Source organism: Gymnodraco acuticeps, unplaced genomic scaffold, assembly GCF_902827175.1.
Source record: "Gymnodraco acuticeps unplaced genomic scaffold, fGymAcu1.1, whole genome shotgun sequence".
NCBI classification, from domain to species: domain Eukaryota; kingdom Metazoa; phylum Chordata; class Actinopteri; order Perciformes; family Bathydraconidae; genus Gymnodraco; species Gymnodraco acuticeps.
The window spans coordinates 1-24,867 of NW_022990391.1; the positions used below are offsets into that span (position 1 = coordinate 1).

Sequence of the window (24,867 nt, forward strand, 5' to 3'; positions counted from 1 at the left end):
GGACGTAATGGCTTTCAAAAAGTTCTAGCTAACTTCTCTACAGATTAATATGTAATTTGCTCCCAACTGGTAATTGTATTTTTAATGAGCAGAAACTGAAAGTCCCTGTGAGTAAAAATGATCCTTTCCAGGAAACGGCCGCCGCCGCAGCATCTCCTGCCCCAGCTGTAACGGGCAGGCGGAGGGCAACAAGCTGCTGGCCCCCCTGGCTCTGGCCTGCGGAGCCGATGGCAGCATCTTTGTGGGAGACTTCAACTACATCAGGAGGATCTTCCCCTCTGGGAATGTTACCAGTGTCATGGAGCTGAGGTAAGGGGGGGGTGGCTGCCTGCTCTTGCCAGATCAGGGATCTAAGCCATAACCAGGGAATACATTCTCGAGTGACCCAGAGATATAGGTCTCAACTCAGGATCCATTTAAAGTAAAGCTTTGACAAAATCATTTCTCAGGGTCATTCCAAATATGTGAATGTTGTTCAAAAAACATGAGCTAAATCATTTGTGAAAATGAATTGATGGACTTGAACGTTTTTAAGTATAACCGAGCATCTGACTTCATCTCCTGCCTCGTCTTCTCTGTGATCTTTCCTTTCTGTACTGACTGCTGAACATCTGTAATGTTGGACGCCTTTCAACAGTACTTGACAACATAAAGGAAGAGAGGAATAGATGCATGGCCTGACTCTTTGCCACTAATGAACATCTGAGTACTTTCTCTTTAGTGCTAAAAGCTAAAAGATCACAGTTTAGTGCTCTGAATTTTAAAACATGCCTATTACAAAACTAATTCAAATATATGTTCATATCGACCTCTGTGTTGCAAATTCTTGGTGTTGTTTTATTGTTTTCGAGTAGACTTTCTTCTTGTGATGTTTGTCATAATACCTGTCAGAGACCTTTCTACTAACTCTTGTTCCTTCTTTCCTCCTTTGCGTGCACTCTATTAAAGAAACAAAGATTTCAGACATAGGTAAGAGTGACTAATCCTTTTTTAACCCCTAACCATATTTACATTGCACTGTCCAATTATGCTGATTATACACCAGACTCTAGTGCACACTTCCTCCGTTTGTCTCTCCTCCTTTTAAATAAGAACAGCCATTGATGCTCATTCCTGTCAGCGTCATGCTAACGTCCTTAGCCCAAGGACTCAGAGTGTCAAGGACACATTGAGCTGGATCAAGCAGTGAGCAAGCTCATTTTGCATTTGTATATTCTTCCTGAAGTTCAGTAATGCTTTCAGGATGCAGTGATATCGTGTAGGGAAGAAGGACTGTCAAACAGGTCAGATCTACTGACAGTGGGCTAAAAACAGTCTACTACCTCAGACTGCCTTGGTCCATTTCATTGAAAGGGTAATTCAGCTTAAACACAACTTTGGTCTTATTTGTTGTAGTTTTGGCTTTAGTTTCTATTTGCCATGATCACATTTTACTCACCGATGTGAATGAAAGAAGTTGAAAAGATATAATAACTGAGCAGTAATGTTGCACTGTCACCTAACGTGGCAGAATGGGGCAAAGGCAAGGAATTACAAAACACAGCCCTGATGATGCTACCATCAGATAAGCCCTCACCTTTTTGCACATTTCTTCTCTAATTCTCTTTCCCTCTCTGTTCACACAAAACCCAGCCTATTCTCCTGGTGTCAGCTCAGATGAAGTCATCTCTTGAGCAGGCGCCCCCAGCAAGGAGAGATGTGCTGGAGCTGAAATGTTGGCCGTGGCTGCTGGCCGTTATTCCTCTCTGTTTTTATATCTTCCTAGTCGAAGAAGAACAAAAATCATCAAATCAACACATTTGAAAAGTGAGGCAGACAAAACACTCAGGACTTTTTTGGAAAGTTCCGGGTGTGAAATTACAACGTGCGAGAGGCCAAACAAAAGCATTTTGCTTTCGTCTCTCTCTCTTTCTCACACTCTAAATCATGTTGTGAAGTAGACTCTTGAAGTCAAATGTAACGGGGGCTGTGATTCCTGGCCCCTCCTCTTGCTGCTCAGTCTCATTATAAATGATCCAGCTGCACTGAGGGTCTGTTGACAGCTGACAGCACAAGGGATTCATTACAGTGTTGACGTGTGAAAAGGTCTATTCACACATGTAGATATGTACAAGTAAACTTGTGTGGGTTTTTGTTTTGTTTTTTGTTTTGTTGTTTGTTTTTGCCTGTCCTTGTTTGTCTACCCTCCCTCATAATGTAAAGCGTCTTTGGGTTCAAGAAAAGCGCTATAGAAATATAATGTATTATTATTATTATTATGATATGCTCTTTGGTCCCTGGCAGAAATGTTTTACAGTGCTCTGGGAATTATGGAGATAAGTGGTTATAAGGGTTGACCCAAAAAATAAACAACATTGGCCCGTTCTGCTTAAAATCTTGGTGGAGAGTTCTCTCCCATTACATTAGGGTTTGCTGCTCTGTATCATCCCCTGCTCTTCCTTTCTCCCTGCTGAATATTAAGCTTTACCCAGTTAGTGTTCCACTGTATCGCCACATAGCAACTACCTGGGGATTCTTCATTAATAGTTTATATATTTTAAAGGATATTGTTTGGGCCACAGAGTGCCTTTATTTTTGCCCCTTTCCCACCAAAGTAGTTCCAGGTCCAGTTTGAAGCTAGTCCCCGATTAAGCACCTGTTCTTCCTGTTTCCACCGCAGCTAGGCCAGCTCTTGAAAACCGGTTCTTATCTCGCCGCACTCGACTGCCCGTCCAGGAATCAAGAACCACATATGGCACGCTTACATCGTAGGGGGCAGGGGCGCTGAGCAAAGTGATTAGAACACGGCCACAAACCTTTGAAAAACACTTTTACAAAAGTTTACATACACTTGTAAAGAACATGTATTTCATGACAGTCTTGACTTTTCAATCATTTCTACAACTTGGAGCACATACTACTTTGTCACAAAACAAAAATCATGAAGTTTGGTTATTTTATGAATTTATAATGGTTTTTCTGAAAATGTGATCAAATCTGCTGGGTCAAAAATATACATACAGCAACGAAAACAATTGGTAACATGTCCCTTGGCCATTTTCACCTCAATTAGGCGCTTTTGGTAGCCATCCACAAGCTTCTGGCAAGCTTCTGGTTGAACATTTGACCAATCCTCTTGACAGAATTGGTGCATTTCAGCTAAATTAGTTGGCTTTCTGACATGGACTTGTTTCTTCAGCACTGTCCACATGTTCTCGGTCAGGTTTAAGTCGGGACTTTGGGAAGCCATTCTAAATCCTTAATTATAGCCTGATTTAGCCACTCCTTAACCAATGGCTAAATCCCATTCCTTTGTATGTGTGTCTGTGGTCATTGTCCTGTTGGAACATCCAACTGTGCCCAAGACCCAACCTGCTGGCTTCATTATTCCATTATTCCATTGGCAGCAAAACATGCTCAGCGCATGATAGTAGCACCACCATGCTTGACGGTAGGCATGGTGATGTTGAGGTTAAAGGCCTCACCTTCTCTCCTCCAAACATACAGTGCATCCGGAAAGTATTCATACCCCTTCACTTTTTTCACATTTTGTTACAGCCTTATTTCAAAATGGATTAATTCATTTTGTTTCTCAATATTCCACACACAATACCCCATACTGACAAAGTGAAAACGTTTTTAAAGAATTGTTTGCAAACGTGTTAAAAATAATCAAATGAAATATCACATGCACATAAGTATTCACACCCTTTGCTTTGACACTGAACATTGAGCTCAGGTGCATCCCGTTTCCACTGATCATCCTTGAGATGTTTCTATAACTTGACTGGAGTCCACATGTGGTCAATTAAATTGATTGGACATGACTTGGAAAGGAACACACCTTTCCGTATGAGGTCCCACAGTTGGCGGTGCATATCAGAGCACACACCAAACCATGAGGTCCAAGGAATTGTCTGAAGACCTCAGAGACGAGATTGTATCAAGGCACAGATCTGGGGAAGGGTACAGAAAAATGTCTGCAGCATTGAAGGTCCCAACGAGCACAGTGGTCTCCATCATTTGAATTTATAATGGTTTTTCTGAAAATGTGATCAAATCTGCTGGATCAAAAATATACATACAGCAACATGAATGATCAATTTTGGTGATGTAGAAAGTTGTTTCAATCAAATGAACTTTGTGACATTGCCTCTTAACTTCTTGTGAGTGATTATAATTGACTATAGCTGGTAACCCATTTAACCTGTTAAGCCCTGAGCCTGTTTTTCAGGTCTTGTGGAGGCTATTTTTATATAACATTAGAAAGACTGATTCTTATTATTACATTATAAGCTTATTGTGCTCATTTATGTTGCTGTGACTTTGGGATAAATAGACGTCTTTAGCCTGCAATACAGAGTAGCAAGGTCAGGTGCAGACACTGGAAGAATACAAAGAGTTATTCATAAACAGGTCATCACTCCGACCTTGAGCACATAGCTCGGAAGCAGCATTATGAAGATTCCACTTTTTCTGTAGAAACTTTGGCAAAAACAAATGACGTATGATGGCGACAGAGTAGGGAGGGACTTCCACAGGCCGGCCGAATGCTGATTGAAAGGTTGTGTTGCCAAGAGACTCTGTCTGAGTCTGCGCACCAACGAGAGAGAGCCAAATTCTAAACCAAGGTTACTCTCCATCTAGTCTCAACCAATCATAAATGTATGGGCAAAGCCCTGTGTAATACAAATGTATTGTTGGACGAGGGTCGGGGCTCTTTCCGGAAATAGTGGTTACAGATTACAGCTTTGCTGCCTGTGATTTCTATGACGTGGCGGAGTCCTTGGCCAATTGAATATATATCTTTTGCTCTTTTATAATAAATAGTTACACTATTTTTTGTATTTATCTTTTGTTTGAATGAATCGTCTAATTTAAGCTTTCTTAATTATGAGGCTGTGATCCTATGAAGGTAGATATGGTGCAAAATGCGAGAGCGTGTAAAACTTGATGTGAGCACTTGCAGAAAATAATAAATAATAAAATAATCTGAGCTTGTGTGCATACATTTACACTTGTATAAAATATCCACGTATCTCTGAACAAAATCTGAAGTCACAGAAGAAGAAAAAAAGGTTTTGTAGCTTGCAGAAAAAAAATGAACTCAAATATTTGTTTTAAATATATTTTGTAACTTGGTTATTACAACCTCTCAAATCAGTCATTACAACTTCACGAATCTGCTCTGTGGCAGTATAAATCCACGAATCTGCGGCCTTGACTGTTGCTACACTTCTTGCGATGAATGTGTCTCTAAAGTAATTTTCACCTGTAGATGTGGGGGGAGGGAGGGGGGTTGGAGCGAAGGGGCGGAGCTATCAGAAGCTCGGGTCAGTCACACAGCCATTTCAGGTCGAACCGGATGACTGCGGGGCCCTGCATGTTGCCCCTTTCACACCAACGCGTTTCCAGGGCCGGTTCGGAGCTTGTGCCTGATAAGCAGCGGTTTATCCTGTTCACGCCACAGCGGAGCCGGCTGTTTTCCCCGAAAACCGGTTCTTATCAAGCTCAAAAAAAGTGTCGGCCTAGGCAAGAACCGCATACGTCAGACTTACGTCGGAGGGGGGCGAGATTAACCTGAACTAACAGTTTATGGGAGAGTAGCCTACGGCAAATACAAATTGAAAAAAGCAGTAGGGCTGAGCAAAGGGACTAGAACGCAACCACACACTTGTAAAAAAAACACACTTTATAAAGTCAGGCAACATTAACCAGTAACCAGGCTTCGTGTGATTCTGTTTATTTTACCATCCGTTCACTGTTATTGATCATTGTGGAGGGGGCAGACGTTTTGTTTTGTATTATAGCAGCTATCGGATGGAATCAATACATGGGCTGCACAGGTTGTCATGTCCGACTATCAGTGGCGGCGCCAGAGTATTTTTGTTGGGTAATCTATGGTAGGGCTAACCCATTCAGTGGTGGGGCTCAAGTCAGTATTTGCAATGTAATTACATACACGCTATATCGCCCTCCGTGACAGTGAAACGCCACACTTGAGGTTTAGATTATTTCCCTGTCTCAATCAAAATTGAACTGTATGAAATAAAACGGCACATTTGTCTTGTAGTAAATAAAAAGGGATCCCTGTGAACGTGACGTATGATAGTCATAAGGCATGACGCAGACCCAACGTTTCGTTGCTCTGATTGGCTGTAGGTCTATTCAAATTGCATTCGGAGGCATTTTGATCTGACCGCGCTGATATTATAATGCCAGAGAATTCCACACCTTTAGTGTATAAAACTCCCCCACTACTTAGACTATTCCTTGTACCCCTCTTCTAGCATAAGCCTGAATGGTCTCAACCATATTGCATCAGTAACGTGCACTTGTGGTTACAGCAGGATCAGTTTATGTGTTGTGGACACGATCCGTATATTTTCGCAATCCGTGTTCTGAACATGCTTACTTTAACATCATTTTTCATGGTGGGGCTAAGCCATTTCTTGGTATGGCTGTAGCCTACCCCAGCCATACCCTGGCGCCGCTACTGCCGATTATCACAAGTAGAATCATAATGAAAAATACGCCGGTAAAATGTGCCTGTAGAAAAGGGCTTATGCCACAAGTTATAGCAACAAGCTACAAGCAACCTAGTCAATATAGTCAGTTTAGCTTCGGTTGCTATGCTAACATGTAACATCACCCATTGTATACCAGAGAAACTTTCATAACAGCGTTGTGATGCAAAGGGGCGTCAATTCATACTGAAACACATTCACTTAAGGGAATTGGGGATATTTATCAGCTGCTTGTGTGACAGTCGGACAGTGGATAGGCCTACTTTAAAGCGGCCGCTGCTGTGAGTTAACGGGAGAATAAACTCCGGTGGAAGAGCAGCACTGCAGAGGTCGGTAAATACCGCTGTAACACATTAATAAACAATTAACCACGGCACTCTGGAGAAAAGTACAAGGTTGGAGAAGTAGTTATTTAATTTAATCTGGCTTTGTATGATTAAAAGTAACACGATCATCGACCCGACGCAGTCCCCCGTTGTTGTTGTTGTTGTTGTTGTTGTTGTTGTTGTTGTGGTGAGTGCAGCACAGAGCTAGAACCAGCTGCGTTGGAGTGAAAGGGGAAACAGTAGTCACTGACCCGAGCTTGCGCCTCCTCATTCTGATAGCTCCGCCCCTTCGCTCCAACCCCCCTCCCTCCCCCCACATCTACAGGTGAAAATTACTTTAGCGACACATTCATTGCAAGAAGTGTAGCAAGAGTCAAGGCCGCAGATTCGTGGATTTATACTGCCACAGAGCAGATTTGTGAAGTTGTAATGACTGATTTGAGAGGTTGTAATAACCAAGTTGCAGTTGTAATGGAAAATATTTTAAAAAGATATATTTTTCTGCAAGTGAACATTTCATCACTAAGTTCATTTTTTTCTACAAGCTACAAAACTTGTTTTTTTCTTCTGTGACTTCAAATTTGGTTTACAGTTACGTGGATATTTTATAAAAGTGTAAATGTATGCACACAAGCTCAGATTTTTGAGTGCTCACATCAGGTTGTACACGCTCTCGCATTTTGTACCATATCTACCTTCATAGGATCCTCTGCACTGAGAATTATGGCTACAGGCAAGTATATCAATGTGTGTGTGTGTGTGTGTGTGTGTGTGTGTGTGTGTGTGTGTGTGTGTGTGTGTGTGTGTGTGTGTGTGTGTGTGTGTGTGTGTGTGTGTGTGTGTGTGTGTGTGTGTGTGTCGTGTGTGTGTGTGTGTGTGTGTGTGTGTGTGCTGTGTGTGTGTTGTGTGTGTGTGTGTCAGAGAGAGCTCTAGAACATGTCCTTTCCAACAATGGAAGCAGGGTGTAAATCATATGCTTTAAACTAATTTGTTATATTGTTAAAACCAAAACTACCTTTAGGTTTAAATGCTTCTTTGTGCATTCATATCATGCAGTGAATTGTCAGCATGGTGTGATCTGAGCAAGTAAATCATGAAGGATGTTATTATCTTAATGTTTTAAATGTTTGAAATACTGGTGTCATAGATAGTGACTTATAAAGTCGCTGGCTGTGGCGCAGTGTGTAGTGAACCGGTTCAATCCCACCTTGACCCCCACTGCAGTGCACTACTCCCAGGGTGTTGTCCACAGTATTGAATGTGTTACATGTCTAATAAGTAACATGGTCTGTCCCTCTCCACAGCAACAACCCTGCTCACCGGTACTACCTGGCCACGGACCCGGTCACAGGACAGCTGTACGTGTCGGACACTAACTCCCGCCGCATCTACAGACCCAAGATGCTCAGCGGCGCCCGTGACCTCATCAGTAAGTGTGCACTGAATTTCCCCAGTTGCATTTATTTTTGTATTGTGGATTCATCTTCCTGTTATGGTAATGGAAAAGTTCAAGCATAGGGAATGTTGTAATTATGGATGCTATGTGTTTTCAGGTAATGGAGAAGTAGTGGCTGGTACAGGTGAACAATGTCCTCCATTTGATGAAGCACGATGTGGAGATGGAAGAAAAGCTACAGAGGCACAACTGCTGGGACCTAAAGGTACACACACACACACACACACACACACACACACACACACACACACACACACACACACACACACACACACCCACACACCCACACAGACAACACTGACTTCACAACTTCATCTGTTTGCATATCACATATGTATCCTACATTTAGAAACAGAAGCATATCTTTCTCATCTTTAGAATTGCATCCCATATCAGAACCCAGTAGAGCTTCAGAGCTGTACTGACTTGTTAGAAGTCCCCACACTGGGCCATGAATGATACATGTGCACTGCATGGGTTTATGGGATGTACAGTAGGAGCTATTCAAAGACATTTATTGCATTAAACTTATTATGACCAATTGTATCTGTGGTGTAATTGCTCCATCCACCAACTCCACTCACACCATTTATTTCATTTCCTGTTTAATTGGCATCCTGGGAATGCTTCCAGAGATGACTGGCTTCCTCACAACTGGGACTGTGTTTATTGTGCCTCAAAGCTCAACACAGATTACCAATGTCCTGGTGGAATAAAGATGTTATGCAAATTAAAATCATTAATGCTTGGCATAACACATTTCCACTTGTCTGGATATTTAAAGTGCATCAAAAACACTGAATACATGGTTATACAAGCAGAGTACATTTGATGATGATGTCATGGTGTTGTTGTACATGTTGTATAGTTTAGGATGTAGCAGTGAGTTTGGTTCACATATCATCCTTAGGCCTCCTAGCTTGAATACATTATAACATGCAGCACATGTTACTCCACTTCTGAAAAGCATATATGGAATTTAAAAGCCTGTATGCATTTGTTGTATTGTATTTGTTGTAGAGTCACAATCGTTGCTATTTTGCGCCATCGTATTATCAGTATGTCAATGTCCTGAATGTGTTGGGTCTGATGTAACTAACAAAGGACATATGCTTACATTTACATTATTTAATCATTCTATTATAGTGTTTGTTTCACAAAACAACCGTATCAATGACATGTCTTGCTTTTTTCATGGACAGTTTGAGTGAATCTCATTACGGTCTCTGAGGTGTCTGTTAAAACACTCTTTTGTGATTCTCACAAATTGTGTATTTAGCCGTACCGTGGTGTAAACTCAGGTTATTAGTTTAGTGGCAATGATAAGATTGTGTATTTTATTGCCATATCAACACGCTTAATTGTAATTAGCCTTAGTTAGTTTATTTAAATAAAGAGAGGGGAATAGAGCAGCATCAAACGCCCTTCAGGTGCATGCAAAACGTCTGCCCTGTCGTCGCCATTCAGAACAACTGTTCCCTATAACATGCAACACAACATGTGCACGGGGTGCGGAACCTCCGTATACCAGAATATAGCAACATAGCATCCTGAATAAAATAACCTCGGGAGTCCCTGTGGGATGGCTGCTGTCCTCTGAAGGTAACAGGGAGGACAGACTTCTGCAGCCACATGTGTCCTTACATTAGAATGATGAATGTGTTTGAGGTGATCTTTGAACCAACAGGAACAGCGTATGGTGGACACTGAAAACATTTGATGGCCAACGTATCAATTGTATATAGTATATTTAAACATTTACAGATTTGTTTTTGTTATTTCTTTATACTATATTCTGTTTTGCTCATCTACTGTATAGATATCTTTTATCACTGCTGACAGTTTTCATCTTGGCTGGCTTTGCTTGAATACACTCTCTTTATATTATCTGCATTATGCTGCAGCTGCATCCTGCCTCCCCACAGGAGAATACCTCACCTTCCTTTCCTCCTTTGGATCCTGGAGCTGATGTATTGATAATCACCTGGACAGCCATGCGTTGAGTTGTGTGTGTTCCTTGTTTCTGTTCCCCAGGGATTGCAGTAGACAGGAACGGATTGATCTACTTTGTGGACGGGACTATGATCAGGAAAGTTGATCGTAATGGAATCATTTCCACGATGCTGGGCAGCAACGACCTGACCTCTGCACGACCCCTGACCTGCGACACCAGCATGCACATAAGACAGGTAATAGTCTAACAGTCTACCTAATTATACTTCATGCACACTGACTGCTTTCCTGTCACTACTCCACTTTAGATTAACAATGTCACATTTGCATTGGAACAACTTGTTTCCATGATGTAAACTGCTCTGCAAATAAGTTGCATTTGTATGTGATTAATGGGAGACAGGGTTTGTAAAATAGAAGGCTAGTTTAAAGGAGGTTGTGATTCAACCCAGTTCATACAGTATGTGGCTCTGATGTGCCCTCAGAACATTTTTGTTTTTAAATCTTAACGATTGGATTTGGTGACCTTTACAGACTTTTTCTAAATGTATATAAAATAAACGTCAGACAGAGGAGAAACTGAGAGGGAGTCAAATGGAGGAATGCAGGGTACTTTAGATTTGTTTCAGAGAGAGAATGTATAATCTTACAGACACAAGATGGACTTCAGGATGGACACCACCTACACACGTGCACAAACACACACACACACTCATTGTTGTTGGGTCTTGTTTCATCTAATCGTTGACACTCTGTGGGGTCTGTTTGAGCATTTCTTGCAGAGTTGTGTGAACTGTGATTGTGTCCTCCTCAGAGCTTAGCTCAGTTTGACTTGCTGTTGTCTGGTTGACCTCCTGAGTTCACTTAGTCAACAAATAAACGGCGGCCCACACACTTTTTAGGTTTTCAGCTCTGACTGCAGATTCATGTTTGCCAATTTAAGTCTGTAGGTAGGTGTATAAATGCATATGTGTGGAGATTTAGTAAAAACTGCATGACATATGCCCCTCAGTCCTCTTTATTTTCAGTCAAGAAGATCTGGCCTTAAGAACCTGTTCTCTCTCTTTCTGAAGCAGCAGTAATCTGTTTTTATATATCATTTGTAATCCATCTGTCATTCTCAAGCAGTACCATAAGGCCATGTGTTGTGATTCATTTAACTCAGATAAACTGGCAGAATTCCACCAGGAAACACCCTGTATATCATCAGTAGTACCAGATGGCAAGTCAATGTATAATTAAAGAGTAGCATGTGAAGTGAACGTCTCTCTCTTCTTTGTATCCAGGTTCGTTTGGAATGGCCCACAGATCTAGCCATCAATCCAATGGATAACTCCATCTACGTCCTGGACAACAACGTTGTGCTGCAGATCACTGAAAACAGACAGGTAATGTCCGTACGCACTGCATGAAGTATACGCAATACATCTTAAAATGTTAGTTCAATAAATGAAGTTGATAGAGTAACATAAGAAAACTGTATCTATATATATGAAATACCCTCATGCAATCATGCCAATAAAACCAGCATCCATATATTTGTATTTTATATTTGTTTGTAATGATTAAAGAAGGGACAACATGAGCACTTGAGTCCACCATGTGAACGTGCCAGATTTAGTCATAGAGGCTTATTTTGATCTGCAGGTTGAAAGGAAACATACGAGAGCACATGAGCACAATGCAGCACATACGCACAGGCTGAAGCACCTGAGCACAATTGAACACATAAGGACAATACTCAAGATTGCTGCAATAAAAGCATAAGATACAATTAGGTCTACTTATTTGATTCTGGAAATGTTTTTGTTACAGCAACATTTGAACACCCTAATAAAAAAAAACATGAACACACAACTGACAAAAAAGCACATACATAAGCAAGGATAAAGGCTTAAAAGCACAGGCAGTACGTTTGATTGTCCAGTAACCGCTGGTTTACAGATAAAAAGGTTTGGTCCTTAGTTGTGTGGGTCCAGTGTTCTGGGTATGTGCTGCCCAATAGGAAAAGGCTAACGAGTGGATGTGTGTGTACAGGTTCGTATAGTGGCGGGGCGTCCCATGCACTGCCAGGTCCCTGGGATAGAATACACCATGGGGAAGAGGGCAGTGCAGACCATGCTGGAGGGGGCCACAGCCGTCGCCCTGTCCTACAGCGGGGTCCTCTACATCGCAGAGACGGACGAGAAGAAAATCCACCGCATCAGACAGGTAACCTTGACGACATGTACTCCTGAAGTCAGAGTAACAATTGTGTTCACTTTAAATGTCATTGTAAGTTAACAGAGATCTCAGGATGAGCCGCACGTGTCAGATGAAGATGAGGAAGATTAGCTGGATGCTCTCAGTGGCTCCTGAATGTATCATTCTGTCTTTCCCCTGCTAGGTGTCGACTGATGGGGAAATAACCCAGCTAGCTGGAGAGCCTTCTGACTGTGACTGCAAGGTACTGTACAACAGCAACCTCATTTACGACAGCCCTCCATTGTCTTCTTTTTGATATCCTATTGTTAACCTGTTTATTATAGAAGAGCTGATTTCCTCCCTCCCTCCCTCCCTGCCTCCCCCCCCCCCTCCCTCTTCATCCTGCAGAACGATGCCAACTGTGACTGCTATCAAACAGGAGACGGCTACGCTAAAGACGCGAGGCTGAACTGTCCTGCGTCTTTAGTGGTGTCTCCGGATGGGACGCTGTATGTGGCTGATCTGGGAAACATCCGGATTCGAGCCATACGCTGCAACCAACCCCCCACTGGTGTGTATATAGCACACACACGCACAGTGGACATACTGCTGTTGCTACATATCTGTATGTGTGGAAAGAAGGGCCTCACTTTTGAAAATAATTGTTTTTATATATATCAAGTCAAGACCACTTTCCCAGCTTCTGTCTCACAAACATTGGCCATGATGGATTCAAATGGTTACATGCATGTGGAACACGTGGACACATGTCTTCAGAAGGGACTGCACACCACCCACTAATGCTGGGCCTTAGCTACAGTGTGATGTGGGTTTGAACAGTGGCTCTGCAGGCCTGGCATGGTGGACTCATGAAGAGTCTGAGCTTTGAAGAGATCAGCAGCTTCAGCAGTGTGCTCCGTCACAGGCTAAACCACACGGTGTACAACAACATGCTTTAGACTCTGATGGCTGGTCAGCACAACTGTCCAACACATTCCCCTTACCCATAGACAGTGATTATAACATTACATTTAATTTAGCTGAAGCTTTTATCCAAAGCAATTTACAATACATTTTAAAGTGCAATCAACCATGAGGATACAAACTCAGGACAGTAAGAATCCCTTAGGGACATTAGCTAGCTATAAGTGAAACTCTTGTTAATGTGACATACAGAGGTGAGATGTATTTATATATATATATATATATATTGCCTAAGTCTAGCAGAAGTAAGAGTGTTTTCAGTCTGTGACGGCAGACATGTAGACATTGTGGAGCCAGGACAGCAAACAGGCGTGTTTCTGTTTAGTGGTAGCTGGGTCTCATTCACAGTGAGGGAGTCATGTGATCAAACTAAATCCTGAATAGAATTGTTCTGTATAAACTTTCCTCTATCGCAGGGGTGGGGAACCTTTTTTCTATCAAGGCCAGGGCCATTTCAATTTGTACAACATCCTCCGAGGGCTGTATACAAATTACTGAACTCAACCTCTGCTAAAAAAAATAAAAATATCACAGCAACTTCTTAATCCAGATATTTTATTTTCAATGTTTTTATGTTATGCTTTGGAGAGAGTGTGTATGCATGCACAATATGTGTGCAAATGTATTTAGTATCCTATCCATGTGAACATGATTTAAGTGGGGGGGTAGACCTAACATCCTCTAGGGCAGTGGTTCCCAACCTGGGGGGCACGCCCCCCTAGGGGGGGCGCCAAAGATCGCAGGGGCGGCGCCAGGCCTCAGATGATTTGAGGCCAAATATCATCTTTAGACTTTACATTTTTTTTTTACATTTTTTTTTTTACATATAATTGTAAGGCAATACATGATTGTCACTAAAAGCTTTGTCTCTACATTACAATAACATATACACAATAATTGATTAATTAATTTGAATAACAATTCAAGTTAGTATTAAAGGCATAAAAAGACAGAAATGTATAATTCTTTCTATAGAAATGTTTCTTCTGCCCGTAAAGTGTCCAAACCAGGCTTTTCTGGATAAGCGTATTTTTAAAACATAGTCATTGTCCATGCCGGTTTCAGTTGGATTATTTGTCACAGTTGCTCCGATCAGATCGGTCTCCATTTTGTAGATTATTTACGAATTTTGAATCCACATAAACACATCGGCAAAATCCGGCTTACTTTGAGCATATGTGTTTTAAACAGTCTAACCCTAACCCTAGTGACAGTAGTTGTAGCATTTTTGAGACTTTTAAACTTTAATTACCGCTGTTGTTGTTGTGTACCCACACACACACACACACACGGTGTGGGGGGGGGCTCAACTTCCAACAGGACTCATTTGGAGGGGCTCTTGGGAAAAAAGGTTGGGAACCACTGCTCTAGGGGGGTGCGGGGGCATGCTCCCCTGGGAAGAAATATTTTTTAATATTGAAGTTAAAAGCATCAATCTGGTGCACTTTGAGAGCAATATTAAGAGGCTTTTTCTTTATGGATATTTTACAAATCACTCCCCCTTTAAACTGTATTTGTGTTTATTAATAACAACTTTGTTTTACTGTCATATAGTATTTTATACCTGTTTTTCATTTATTCTCTTGTTTTTTTACAACTATAATGATCATATAAAGGTGTGCCTTTACCTCAGTGAGCTAAGGTTATCAGCCTCTCAGTCTGAAAGGAGAGCTCTCTTCCACCGTTAGCATAGCTAGCTAACCAGATGCTAATAACAACAATCTCCAGTACCGCTGTCTCTCGCTCGCTCACACAAAATGCGCTCTTGCCACACACACAGAGCCGAGCTTGAGTGACACACAAAGACCCAGAAGTAGTTGTACTGTAATGTAGCATATTATTTTCGATGGAGTTATTGACTGTATGATCAGTGTGTCAGATGAACAGATCGCCACTGGGCTTTCAACTAAAGAGTAAAGACACGCAAAAACTGCTGCATGTGTACAGCTCCTTATGGGTACTGCAGTGCCGGAGCGGCGTTCCGGGCCTGGCAGCACTACACCATGTGATCACACGTTACGCTCGTGTTGTGTTCAAGGAACACACATTTTTCCTTGCCCAGGAAAAACAGGCAGTCGCTCGTTTAATTCTATTGCGGTCTAGATTCATTTTTCTCGTGTGTTTATAAATTACCTCGAGGGCCTTATCAAATGATCTCGTGGACCGTATACGGCCCGGAGGCCTGAGGTTCCCCACCCTTGCTCTATGGCATTGTTGCTAATCGGTGGGAAGATCTTGTACGAGTGTATTAAAGACATGAAAGTGATAATATGAAATGTATAAAGCGGTTGTGTGTGCAGGCTCCCTGGCTTCAGGACCCAGCTCCTATGAAGTGGCCTCCCCCGCCTCCCAGGAGCTCTACGTGTTTGATGGGAACGGGACTCACCAGTTCACCATGTCTCTGGTCACTGGAGACTATAAATACAACTTCAGCTACAGGTTGGTTTGTGTGGACATTAACTTGTAAACTTGTAAAACATTCATAGAGAGTTTTGTTTACGGAGTGGATACGGCACATGCCATATAACCACGACGTAACAGGTTTGATTCCATCTTTTGGTCCTGTTGTATGTCATAACTTCTCTCTGATTGCATTTCTACACTGCCAAAAAAGGGAATCTCAAAAACAAATACATAAATGTGTAATTTTCTTACTTTTATTTAAAAAAATGTGTACCCTGTCAGCAATGAGGAGGATGTGACGGCAGTGACGGACAGCAGTGGGAACACCCTGCGTATCCGCAGAGACACCAACCGGCTGCCTGTACGCGTGGTCTCCCCTGACAACCAGGTGAGATTAACCGACGTTTAACGATTGTGCACAACTTTTACTTTTCTTATCAAAATATATATTACCAAAAAACATAATTCAAGAAGATTCCCTGCAGTTTCATGAAAGAGCTTAAAAATCAGTTTTGATAACAACAAAATATTTATCACAGTAAAGAAAACTCATCGTGGCGTTTACTGACTGCTGCAACAGGCCTAATCTGTGTGTGTGTGTGTGTGTGTGTGTGTGTGTGTGTGTGTGTGTGTGTGTGTGTGTGTGTGTGTGTGTGTGTGTGTGTGTGTGTGTGTGTGTGTGTGTGTGTGTGTGTGTGTGTGTGTGTGTGTGTGTGTGTGTTTGCAGGTCATCTGGCTGACCATCGGGACTAACGGGGGTCTGAAGACTCTCACGGCTCAGGGTCAGGAGCTGGTGTTGTTTAGTTACCATGGAAACAGCGGCTTGCTGGCTACCAAGAGCATCCAGATAGGCTGGACCACCTTCTATGAGTGAGAGCTCCACTGTCTTTGTAATGGGGGACATGTTTGCACCGCTGAGGGGTGTATGGATAGTTGGATCTTCACATTTCAAAAGTTTAAAAACCAACTGAGAAGGAGAGAAGCCTTTGAGGGTTTTATAGAGAAAAACTCTTCTGACAGATTAGCATTCCATTATGTGATCTACACCTGCTCAAACTAGCTCAAAGTGGTTTATATTTGTCAGGATCACAGATTTGTAACATCCAGTCCTTAATTTGCCTACAAGTTAATGTCTGGACATAATTCTGTGTTGGAAATAAAATAACAGAAAACCTATTTAATGGGTAGAAACTCACTGAATATAATATCCAACTCCTAAAAGTATATTATTTATCTACCTTCCGCTGAGTAGAAATAACAAAATAAATGTATAAAATGGCTGTAAGAAACTGGCAAAGGCTGTGTGTGTGTGCCCGAGTGCAGGTTTGTGTGTTTTTTTAATGTCCATTCACAAGGTTCCGTAAAGCACATTACAGTAATGGCAACTAATCCCTGTATCCCCCCCCCCCTCCTCACCGTCCTTGTAGCTATGACAGCGAGGGCCGTCTGACTAATGTGACATTCCCCACCGGCGTTGTGACCAATCTCCACGGCGACATGTCGTCGGGGGCTGTTGCTGTGGACATTGAGACGTCAGGGAGGGATGAGGACGTTTCCATCACAACCAATCTGTCGTCAATAGACTCCTTCTACACTCTGGTGCAGGGTAAGCTACTGTGTGTGTGTGTGTGTGTGTGTGTGTGTGTGTGTGTGTGTGTGTGTGTGTGTGTGTGTGTGTGTGTGTGTGTGTGTGTGTGTGTGTGTGTGTGTGTTTGGGTGTGGGTGTGGGTGTGTGTGTGTGTGGGTGTGTGTGTGTATCAAGGGTTAGGCGGTGGTGGCCAATCTGTTAAAGAAAGCCCTCCGGGGTCTTCCCTCTACACCGTCATAAATATAGCTCCACCTTAGCTTTATTATGATCTCCAGCCACCACCACCTTCCTGGCACTAACCTGAGGCAAACACCTCAAACTATTAAATCTATATTTCTCCGACAAATCATGAAATGTGTTATTCAGATTGCTTTCCACATATGAGTGCAATTACAATTTGTAATTGCGATAAGAACGTGTTAACTTACCCAACACAAATATATATACAGTCTATAAAGACACTTGGTTAGGGTCTAAGTGATTTATATCCACAACATTATCTTTTTTTATAATCCATAATCATAAACTCAGTTGTTTTAAATGTACTGATCGATCATCAACCAAACTATCTTTTTAAAATGTGTAATGTTTTCTTGACATTTGTCCATCACAGCAGTACCTTAGATTTCAGATGATGAAACACTGTTAAGAACATGAAACATTATACATCTCGATGTAAACCTTTGAAGAATACACCTGAGTGAGGAAGTGAGGTACAGCACAATGCCTCCCCAGTGAGAATTCTAGATTTGAGTGGAACTGCCAGAGGAAAAATAAAGTTAGCTCCACCATCGTCATCATCCTTCATATCAGACAGTCAGGCTAAACGGCAGGGGGAAACAATAATTTAGCACTGATGCCCTTGTTAAATCTGAACTAATGAGCCAGTTGAAGTGGCCGGCAGCGATTTGTTCCAGAGCGAAACAAGTGTCCTGAGGGTGAGGGAAACAGACGCTCCCCTCACAGCAGTATTGATCAGAATGTAATGAGTTATTCAAAGCCATCGACAAGTGTAGCATTCCTCTCCATCAATACGTGTACATTATTCATGATCTGGCCTCCCCGCTATCATCTCTGCCGCACAGTGAGCCGGTGCTCCAGGTGATGTGGATCACAGGTGGTGAGGTGCAGCACAGGAAGAGAAAACAAGCTGCTGTCTGGTCAGCTGGAGGCTGCTCACTGCTGTGTGAAAGCAGGGGAACATGTTGGTAATGCAGAGGTTCTATTGTATCCGTCCTCAAACATAGGCGAAGTCATAAAAATTGTGCTCAAATTATTTATTTACTAAAAAATGCAGAATTAAAAATATGTTCCTATTGAAAAATAATGAATTAAATAAATAAAAGATGAGTGCTCCAATTACTCAAATTAGGTTTTCCTTTGGTCCAACAAAAATATTAGCATAGAAATACCACGACTGTTGCCTGCTCTGCATCAAGACTGGCAGTATGGTGCCAAAACAGTCCCTTAAATACACAGAGCCCCTCCCAGAAGGCTTATCATTATATTAGCATGTTCTGCTTCTTAACCTTCTTCAAAATATATACACTATTTGATAAACAATTTAATGAATAAACAGGTTATTCATCATCAAACTTCATCATCATCTATAATAATAAACAGAACACATAATAAATATGCTCTCACGTGACCTAGAGACTGCATCAGTGAAGCCCATTTCAATCAAGGAAAACTGCGTATTCTGGCCCCTGGGCACGTAGCAATGATGTACACATCGCCAGATAGTTCAACATTTTATTGTAGTAATCTTGTGAAACTGAAAGTACAAAGCATTGCAATCAATACAATGACATGTTACAAAATATAAACATAAATGAAATCTATAAACATAGATAAATCATTAAACTTACAAACAATGCCTCTCCAAGGTCTACATGAGCAGATGGAGCCGGATGTAAGAGGAGGAACAACATGTGGCTCTCTAGCTTGTCTGTCAGAAAAACATGGCTGCTGACCTTTCAACTCAGTCATGTGACTATAGCCACTTTCACACCAAGTACTTTACCGTACTTAGTGCCCAGCACTTAGTGCTGGTGTAGGTACCATATCTTCACGGCCTACCAGATTAGCACGCGGTCCGTTACGCTTACTAATGACATCACGCATTGGCTGTACGGCAACCCAAGAGGACCTTTTACACGGCCAAATTCCGCAAAGAATATTAAAAAATAACAATCGACAGTGAATGTATGTTAGTGGAACTGTGTCAGGAAAGTGAAGTGTTAATTAAGTAATGTTATTGAAGAACTGAAATGCATAACATTGAAAGTTAATATGTAGCATATCCCTCCGAAATGGTATCTGGTGTTTCCATAGCAACAACAACTTCCTGTCAACAGCGTAAACTCCCACAGACAGTACACACGTTCATCCTCTGAACGTGTGTACTGTCTGTTCAAAAAACTGCAGGAACCCAGAACACAGACAAAAACATAACCCCCTTCACATCTCAACCATTGTAAACGCTACGGGTCCCCGATGTGACCACAGTAGCACTGATGATAACTGTATTAAGCAGGTGAAACAGGAGCTGTTGACAGGAAGTTGTTGTTGCTATGGAAACAACATGACGGTATCTGATATCATAAAGACGGATAAAGTAAAGAATAAAGTTTATGTTTAAATGTTAGCACCCCCCGAAGACGCACAAGCTCTTACGTTGAGTCTGGAGTTTCAATCAATTCTAAATCATCAGTAAAGTCTACGACCATATTTCGGAGGGATATGCTACATATTAACTTTCAATTTTATGCATTTCAGTTCTTCAATAACATTAATTAACACTTCACTTTCCTGACACAGTTCCACTAACATACATTCACTGTCGATTGTTATTTTTTAATATTCTTTGCGGAATTTGCGTACAGCCAATGCGTGATGTCATTAGTAAGCGTAACGGACCCCATGCTAATCTGGTAGGCCGTGCAGATATGGTACCTACACCAGCACTAAGTTCCCCCATGGCACTAAGTACAGATCGCGTTCACACCGGAATAAGTTCCCTGAGGGAAGATTACGCAAATGGAGCCGCTGACGTCACTTCTTCTGCTTTGGGTTTACTGGCAGGCCGCAAACCACTTCACGGCGTATACTGCCGCTCAAAGGCCCCGGCCGGAACTCCCCGGAGTTGGGGAAGGCTTCAGTAGAAGGGCTGGGACTCCCAGCAGCTTCTACTGAAGCCTTCCTACTAAATCGCCAGAACACCGACACCTCCTCATCTCCACCGCTCCCATGTTTTTTTTTGTGTTGCCATAAGTTAGTCTATCTCCGTTGGTGCGCGGGGCTAATGCTAATGCTAATAATGCTAATGCCAGCAAATACAATGACGGCTTCACAAAACTTTTTACGGGCCGTGGTTTGCAATTTGCCCAGCCAATCAGAAATTGGTACTTTTTTCTCCCCAGCATAGTACCACCTCTCTAGCAGGCACAAAAAATGTGGGTAAAAGTTCTCGGATCTAAGTACTCTTTTTGGTGTGAACGCAAAATTCCAGGCACTAACGGAACTAAACGGGAGAAGTACGGGAAAAGTACTCCGGTGTGAACGCGCCTTATGTAATGTGACCTCTACTGGCCAATGAAAACACAAACAGAAAAAAATAGCATGAATATGCTGCAATCAAGCCAATTGCCTCTAGGAGGTACTATAACAGCAAAACCGAAACTTACATGTAACGTGACAATGCGCTTCGCCGGGGCGATACTGCCGCTCACCGCCAGACACGTAAGCACGACATAGCAAATTGAATGTATGTTTAAATAAATGTAGGACCAAAGAGTGTGCGTAAGGGTTAGGCATGTGTTGGTTATGGTTAAGGTTAGGATAAGTTAAGTCTCCAGGACATGCATCAATGTAATGTCCCCTGAAGTGGTGTGTGTGTGTGTGTGTGTGTGTGTGTGTGTGTGTGTGTGTGTGTGTGTGTGTGTGTGTGTGTGTGTGTGTGTGTGTGTGTGTGTGTGTGTGTGTGTGTGTGTGTGTGTGTGTGTGTGTGTGTGTGTGTGTGTGTGTGTGTGTGTGTGCATACGCTGTCAGTGGAGTGGTCGGTGAGTCGGCGATCCGCTCCGTCACACAGGGCCTGACAGATGCTCTACATGGTGATGAATGTGATAGCTGGCAGTAATGAGCGGTGTGCTGTCTTTCCACATGCATGACACACTGTACAAAGTCTGTACAAGTGACACATCACATCCACTCCATAATATTGAACCACAACAAACAATCACCATCAAAAAAATAACACAGCGGCCGCTGTTAGCAGGAACCACATTTTAGTTGAACATTTTAAATATGTTTGTCATTCAAACATCGCCCTCAGAAAAATAATTGTATGTCTATCTGCATCCCCTGTCCCCCTCGCTAACTTCAGCTCAGCATTGATACAGTGTTTTGAATCCATGCCTTGAAAACAACCCCAGGCATGGATCCAATGTGGAATAGAGAGGCGAAGTCACGCCCATCTACTTCCGTCCCATGGGACCTTATTTCTGAAAAATTATGTATTGAAGTCAATGGAGAGAGAAAACGTATCTTTCGATCCCGTTTGAATTGTGCCATGAATTACACATATGATGTTTGTCAATCTTAAAAAATCATTTCCATGTCAAAAAAGTCACAGTTTGTTTTAAAACTGTTGAAATATAAGACTATGGAAAATACGCAGCTAGAAAGACTACAAATCCCAGAGTCGCGTACATTAACGTTACACATTACACTTGTGTTACTCACTGAAACCTTGTATAGCCGGTCCCGCATGCTGGCTCTTACGGAACCGACTAACTCCCCTTGTGTGTATGTACAGTTCTCAACATGCCCAGACTTGTAGTGATTTTCTCTTTTAATACTTTTCGCTTCATTCTGAAAGAAAGAGGTGAAATGTGCTAACGTGACGGCCATCTTGGTCTTGGTGACGTATGCAAGACCAGAGTTGTAGTTCATTGAGCGCTTCACACAAACAAATGTGTTACTTCACAGTTTTACGACACATTTTTATTTTTTTGACTTGCAAAATTATCTTTTAAATTGACAAACATCATATGTGTAATTTGTGGCACAATTCAAACGGGATCAAAAGATAATCTTTCTCTCTCCATTGACTTCAATACATGATTTTTCCGAAATAAGGTCCCATGGAGGTCCCCCGGAAGGGGAGGGACTTCGCCTCTCTATAGTGTTATGGATCTTCTTCATGCTCTCTCTTCTCTTCTTGTCTTTTAGACCAGCTTCGTAACAGCTACCATGTGGGGAGCGACCACTCACTGAGGGTGATCTATGCCAATGGGATGGACACACACTACCAGACAGAGCCCCACATACTGGCAGGTATGCAGCTTCAGCACAAAACCCTCAATGTGTACTGTAGACTAAAACATAATCAACTGAAATGTATTTATATAGGGCAAACCCCTTGAGATGGGGGTCCTAACATACAGTACAATCAGCAAAACAGTCTTTTTTATGACAAAACCAAATCAAGTCACAATTCAACCACAGACATTATTACTACAATCACAAGACAAACAGACATGCAGAGATGAACATGTGAACCAGGCAGGGCATCAGAACCATGTTTCATTTCTTCCACTCCCACACTCATAGGTCACAGTTTGACTCTTTAGGATTTGTTTTCACTGCAAATATCAGAACACATCAGATAAACAACACAATGCTATTGTGCAGACATTTCCATTAACAGCTGACCAATACTCAGTGGTGGAATGTAATTGAGCACATTTAATCACGTACTGTACTTGAGTAAAACATTGAGGTACTTTACTTGAGTATTTTCTCATAATAGTATTTATACTTTTACTCCCCTACATTTTGTAGACCAATGTTTTACTTTTTAATCCACTACATTGTTTTACAGATATAGTCACTATTTACTTTGCAGATTTTGATTATAAATACAAAATCTAAATCAACTAATATATTATCATCTATAATTATAGATTAAGCTACCCAGTAGTATATAAAGTCATTCAAATAAACTCCACTTTTACCAAGAGCAACATTGAAGTGATGAACACGTTAATGCATCAATATTTATAATACAATAATCTAAAACATAAGGTGCCTAAAAGGGCCATTCTGCATAACGAGTCATTTTACTTTTGGTACTTCAATTATATTGTAATGCTCAGACTTTTTTACTTTTACTTAAAGAGCAACTTGCAGGTTTTTTTTTTACTACATTTATGCTTAACCTTGCCTGAAAATTACAATTAAAAAAAGTTAATGCTGGATTTGATATGTTTTACAAGACATAAGGGCAGGAATTCAGAGGGGAAGGAGCCGTTTTGAGCTCTGCTACTAAAAACAGATTTTTTTTAACGTCATACGTCAAACGCGTCATATTACGTCACATGGGGGAGCAACTTTCTCGGACTCCTTCTCTGCCCAATCCGCGGTAGTAGTTTGTAGTTGGTTTGAGCGGTTGTGATTTAGTGAGCTGGTATTTTTTCGGTAATTCTACATTGCATTTCACCATCTGTAATCATGGTGAGCTGGAGTTTGTGCAGGTTGCACAAACTCCAGCCTGTCAGGACATCGAGTCCACAGTTTCCCTAACAGGAAAAGGACCGGAACTAGCTTTCGTTCCTGGGTGCGTTGTTGCGAGGTGCATCCACCTCCCTGCAGCACATACTCTCTCAGAGGCCATGGGCTGGCATTTCCCACACAAGCACCTATCAAACAAAACGTTTATCAGGAAACCGTATTACATCTCTCTCCCTCTCTTCGCTGCTCTCTCTCTCTCCCCCCTTTGTTCCTCTCTCTCTCCCCCCCTGCTCTCTCTCTCTCCCCTCCGGTACACAGCACCGTCAGACGTAGTGTGGAGTTGCATTAGGTAACGAGAGATACGGCTGATACTTGCGCATTAGTTTCTGTTATGGATCAGTATCAACAGTCCTGTCAGTAACGTTACTATATTATCAATACTACTTTAGTTATAGCCTGATATATGATAGCTAACTTTACAATGTTGTGATGTGACTGACGTTAGCTAACATTAACTGTAGCTAACGCCGGTCACTCACCAAGACAGCTGCCCTGTTCTCCACTGGTTCTCCTCACACCACAGCTCCATTTCTCTCCGATGGCCGTTATTTCTTCTAATCCTTGGCTGCTCCTGGTCTCTTGGACGCCTAGCAGGCTCATAATTATAAGGTTGTGGTCCGTCATATGCATTCGAATATTCATGTTCAACCTCTTCTGTGTGAAAACTAGCATTGTGATCCATGTTTATTCATACCGGTTAGACCGGCTGCTCTCCCTGATGTGACGTCACACGCGGGTGGTCTTTTTTTATGCAGAAGTAAAAATGTCTTACAAAAACGACGCCAGATGTCACTGTAGTGTATATTATATATATATATATATATATATATCTAGTGTAGCCTATACATAATTGTCCTGCATATTTATTCACTTGGGTCTCTAACCTGCAAG

The 24,867-nt window shown here is 41.9% G+C and overlaps 1 protein-coding gene across 1 annotated transcript in view; it reads left to right on the forward strand.

Annotated features, from left to right (window-relative positions):
- Nucleotides 1–131: 131 nt before the first annotated feature.
- The window catches only part of tenm3 (teneurin transmembrane protein 3), a gene marked incomplete at its 5' end in the record, with an annotated part of 51,002 nt that continues 26,266 nt past the window's right edge, over nucleotides 132–24,867 (forward strand). Inside the window, 14 exons of the mRNA XM_034224475.1 lie at nucleotides 132–309; nucleotides 949–969; nucleotides 8,137–8,261; nucleotides 8,386–8,493; nucleotides 10,323–10,477; nucleotides 11,528–11,629; nucleotides 12,279–12,452; nucleotides 12,628–12,687; nucleotides 12,834–12,996; nucleotides 15,710–15,848; nucleotides 16,095–16,200; nucleotides 16,540–16,682; nucleotides 17,240–17,418; nucleotides 22,636–22,740. Of these exons, the coding sequence (XP_034080366.1) occupies nucleotides 132–309; nucleotides 949–969; nucleotides 8,137–8,261; nucleotides 8,386–8,493; nucleotides 10,323–10,477; nucleotides 11,528–11,629; nucleotides 12,279–12,452; nucleotides 12,628–12,687; nucleotides 12,834–12,996; nucleotides 15,710–15,848; nucleotides 16,095–16,200; nucleotides 16,540–16,682; nucleotides 17,240–17,418; nucleotides 22,636–22,740 (1,758 nt within the window). The remainder of the gene's footprint in view (nucleotides 310–948; nucleotides 970–8,136; nucleotides 8,262–8,385; nucleotides 8,494–10,322; nucleotides 10,478–11,527; nucleotides 11,630–12,278; nucleotides 12,453–12,627; nucleotides 12,688–12,833; nucleotides 12,997–15,709; nucleotides 15,849–16,094; nucleotides 16,201–16,539; nucleotides 16,683–17,239; nucleotides 17,419–22,635; nucleotides 22,741–24,867) is intronic.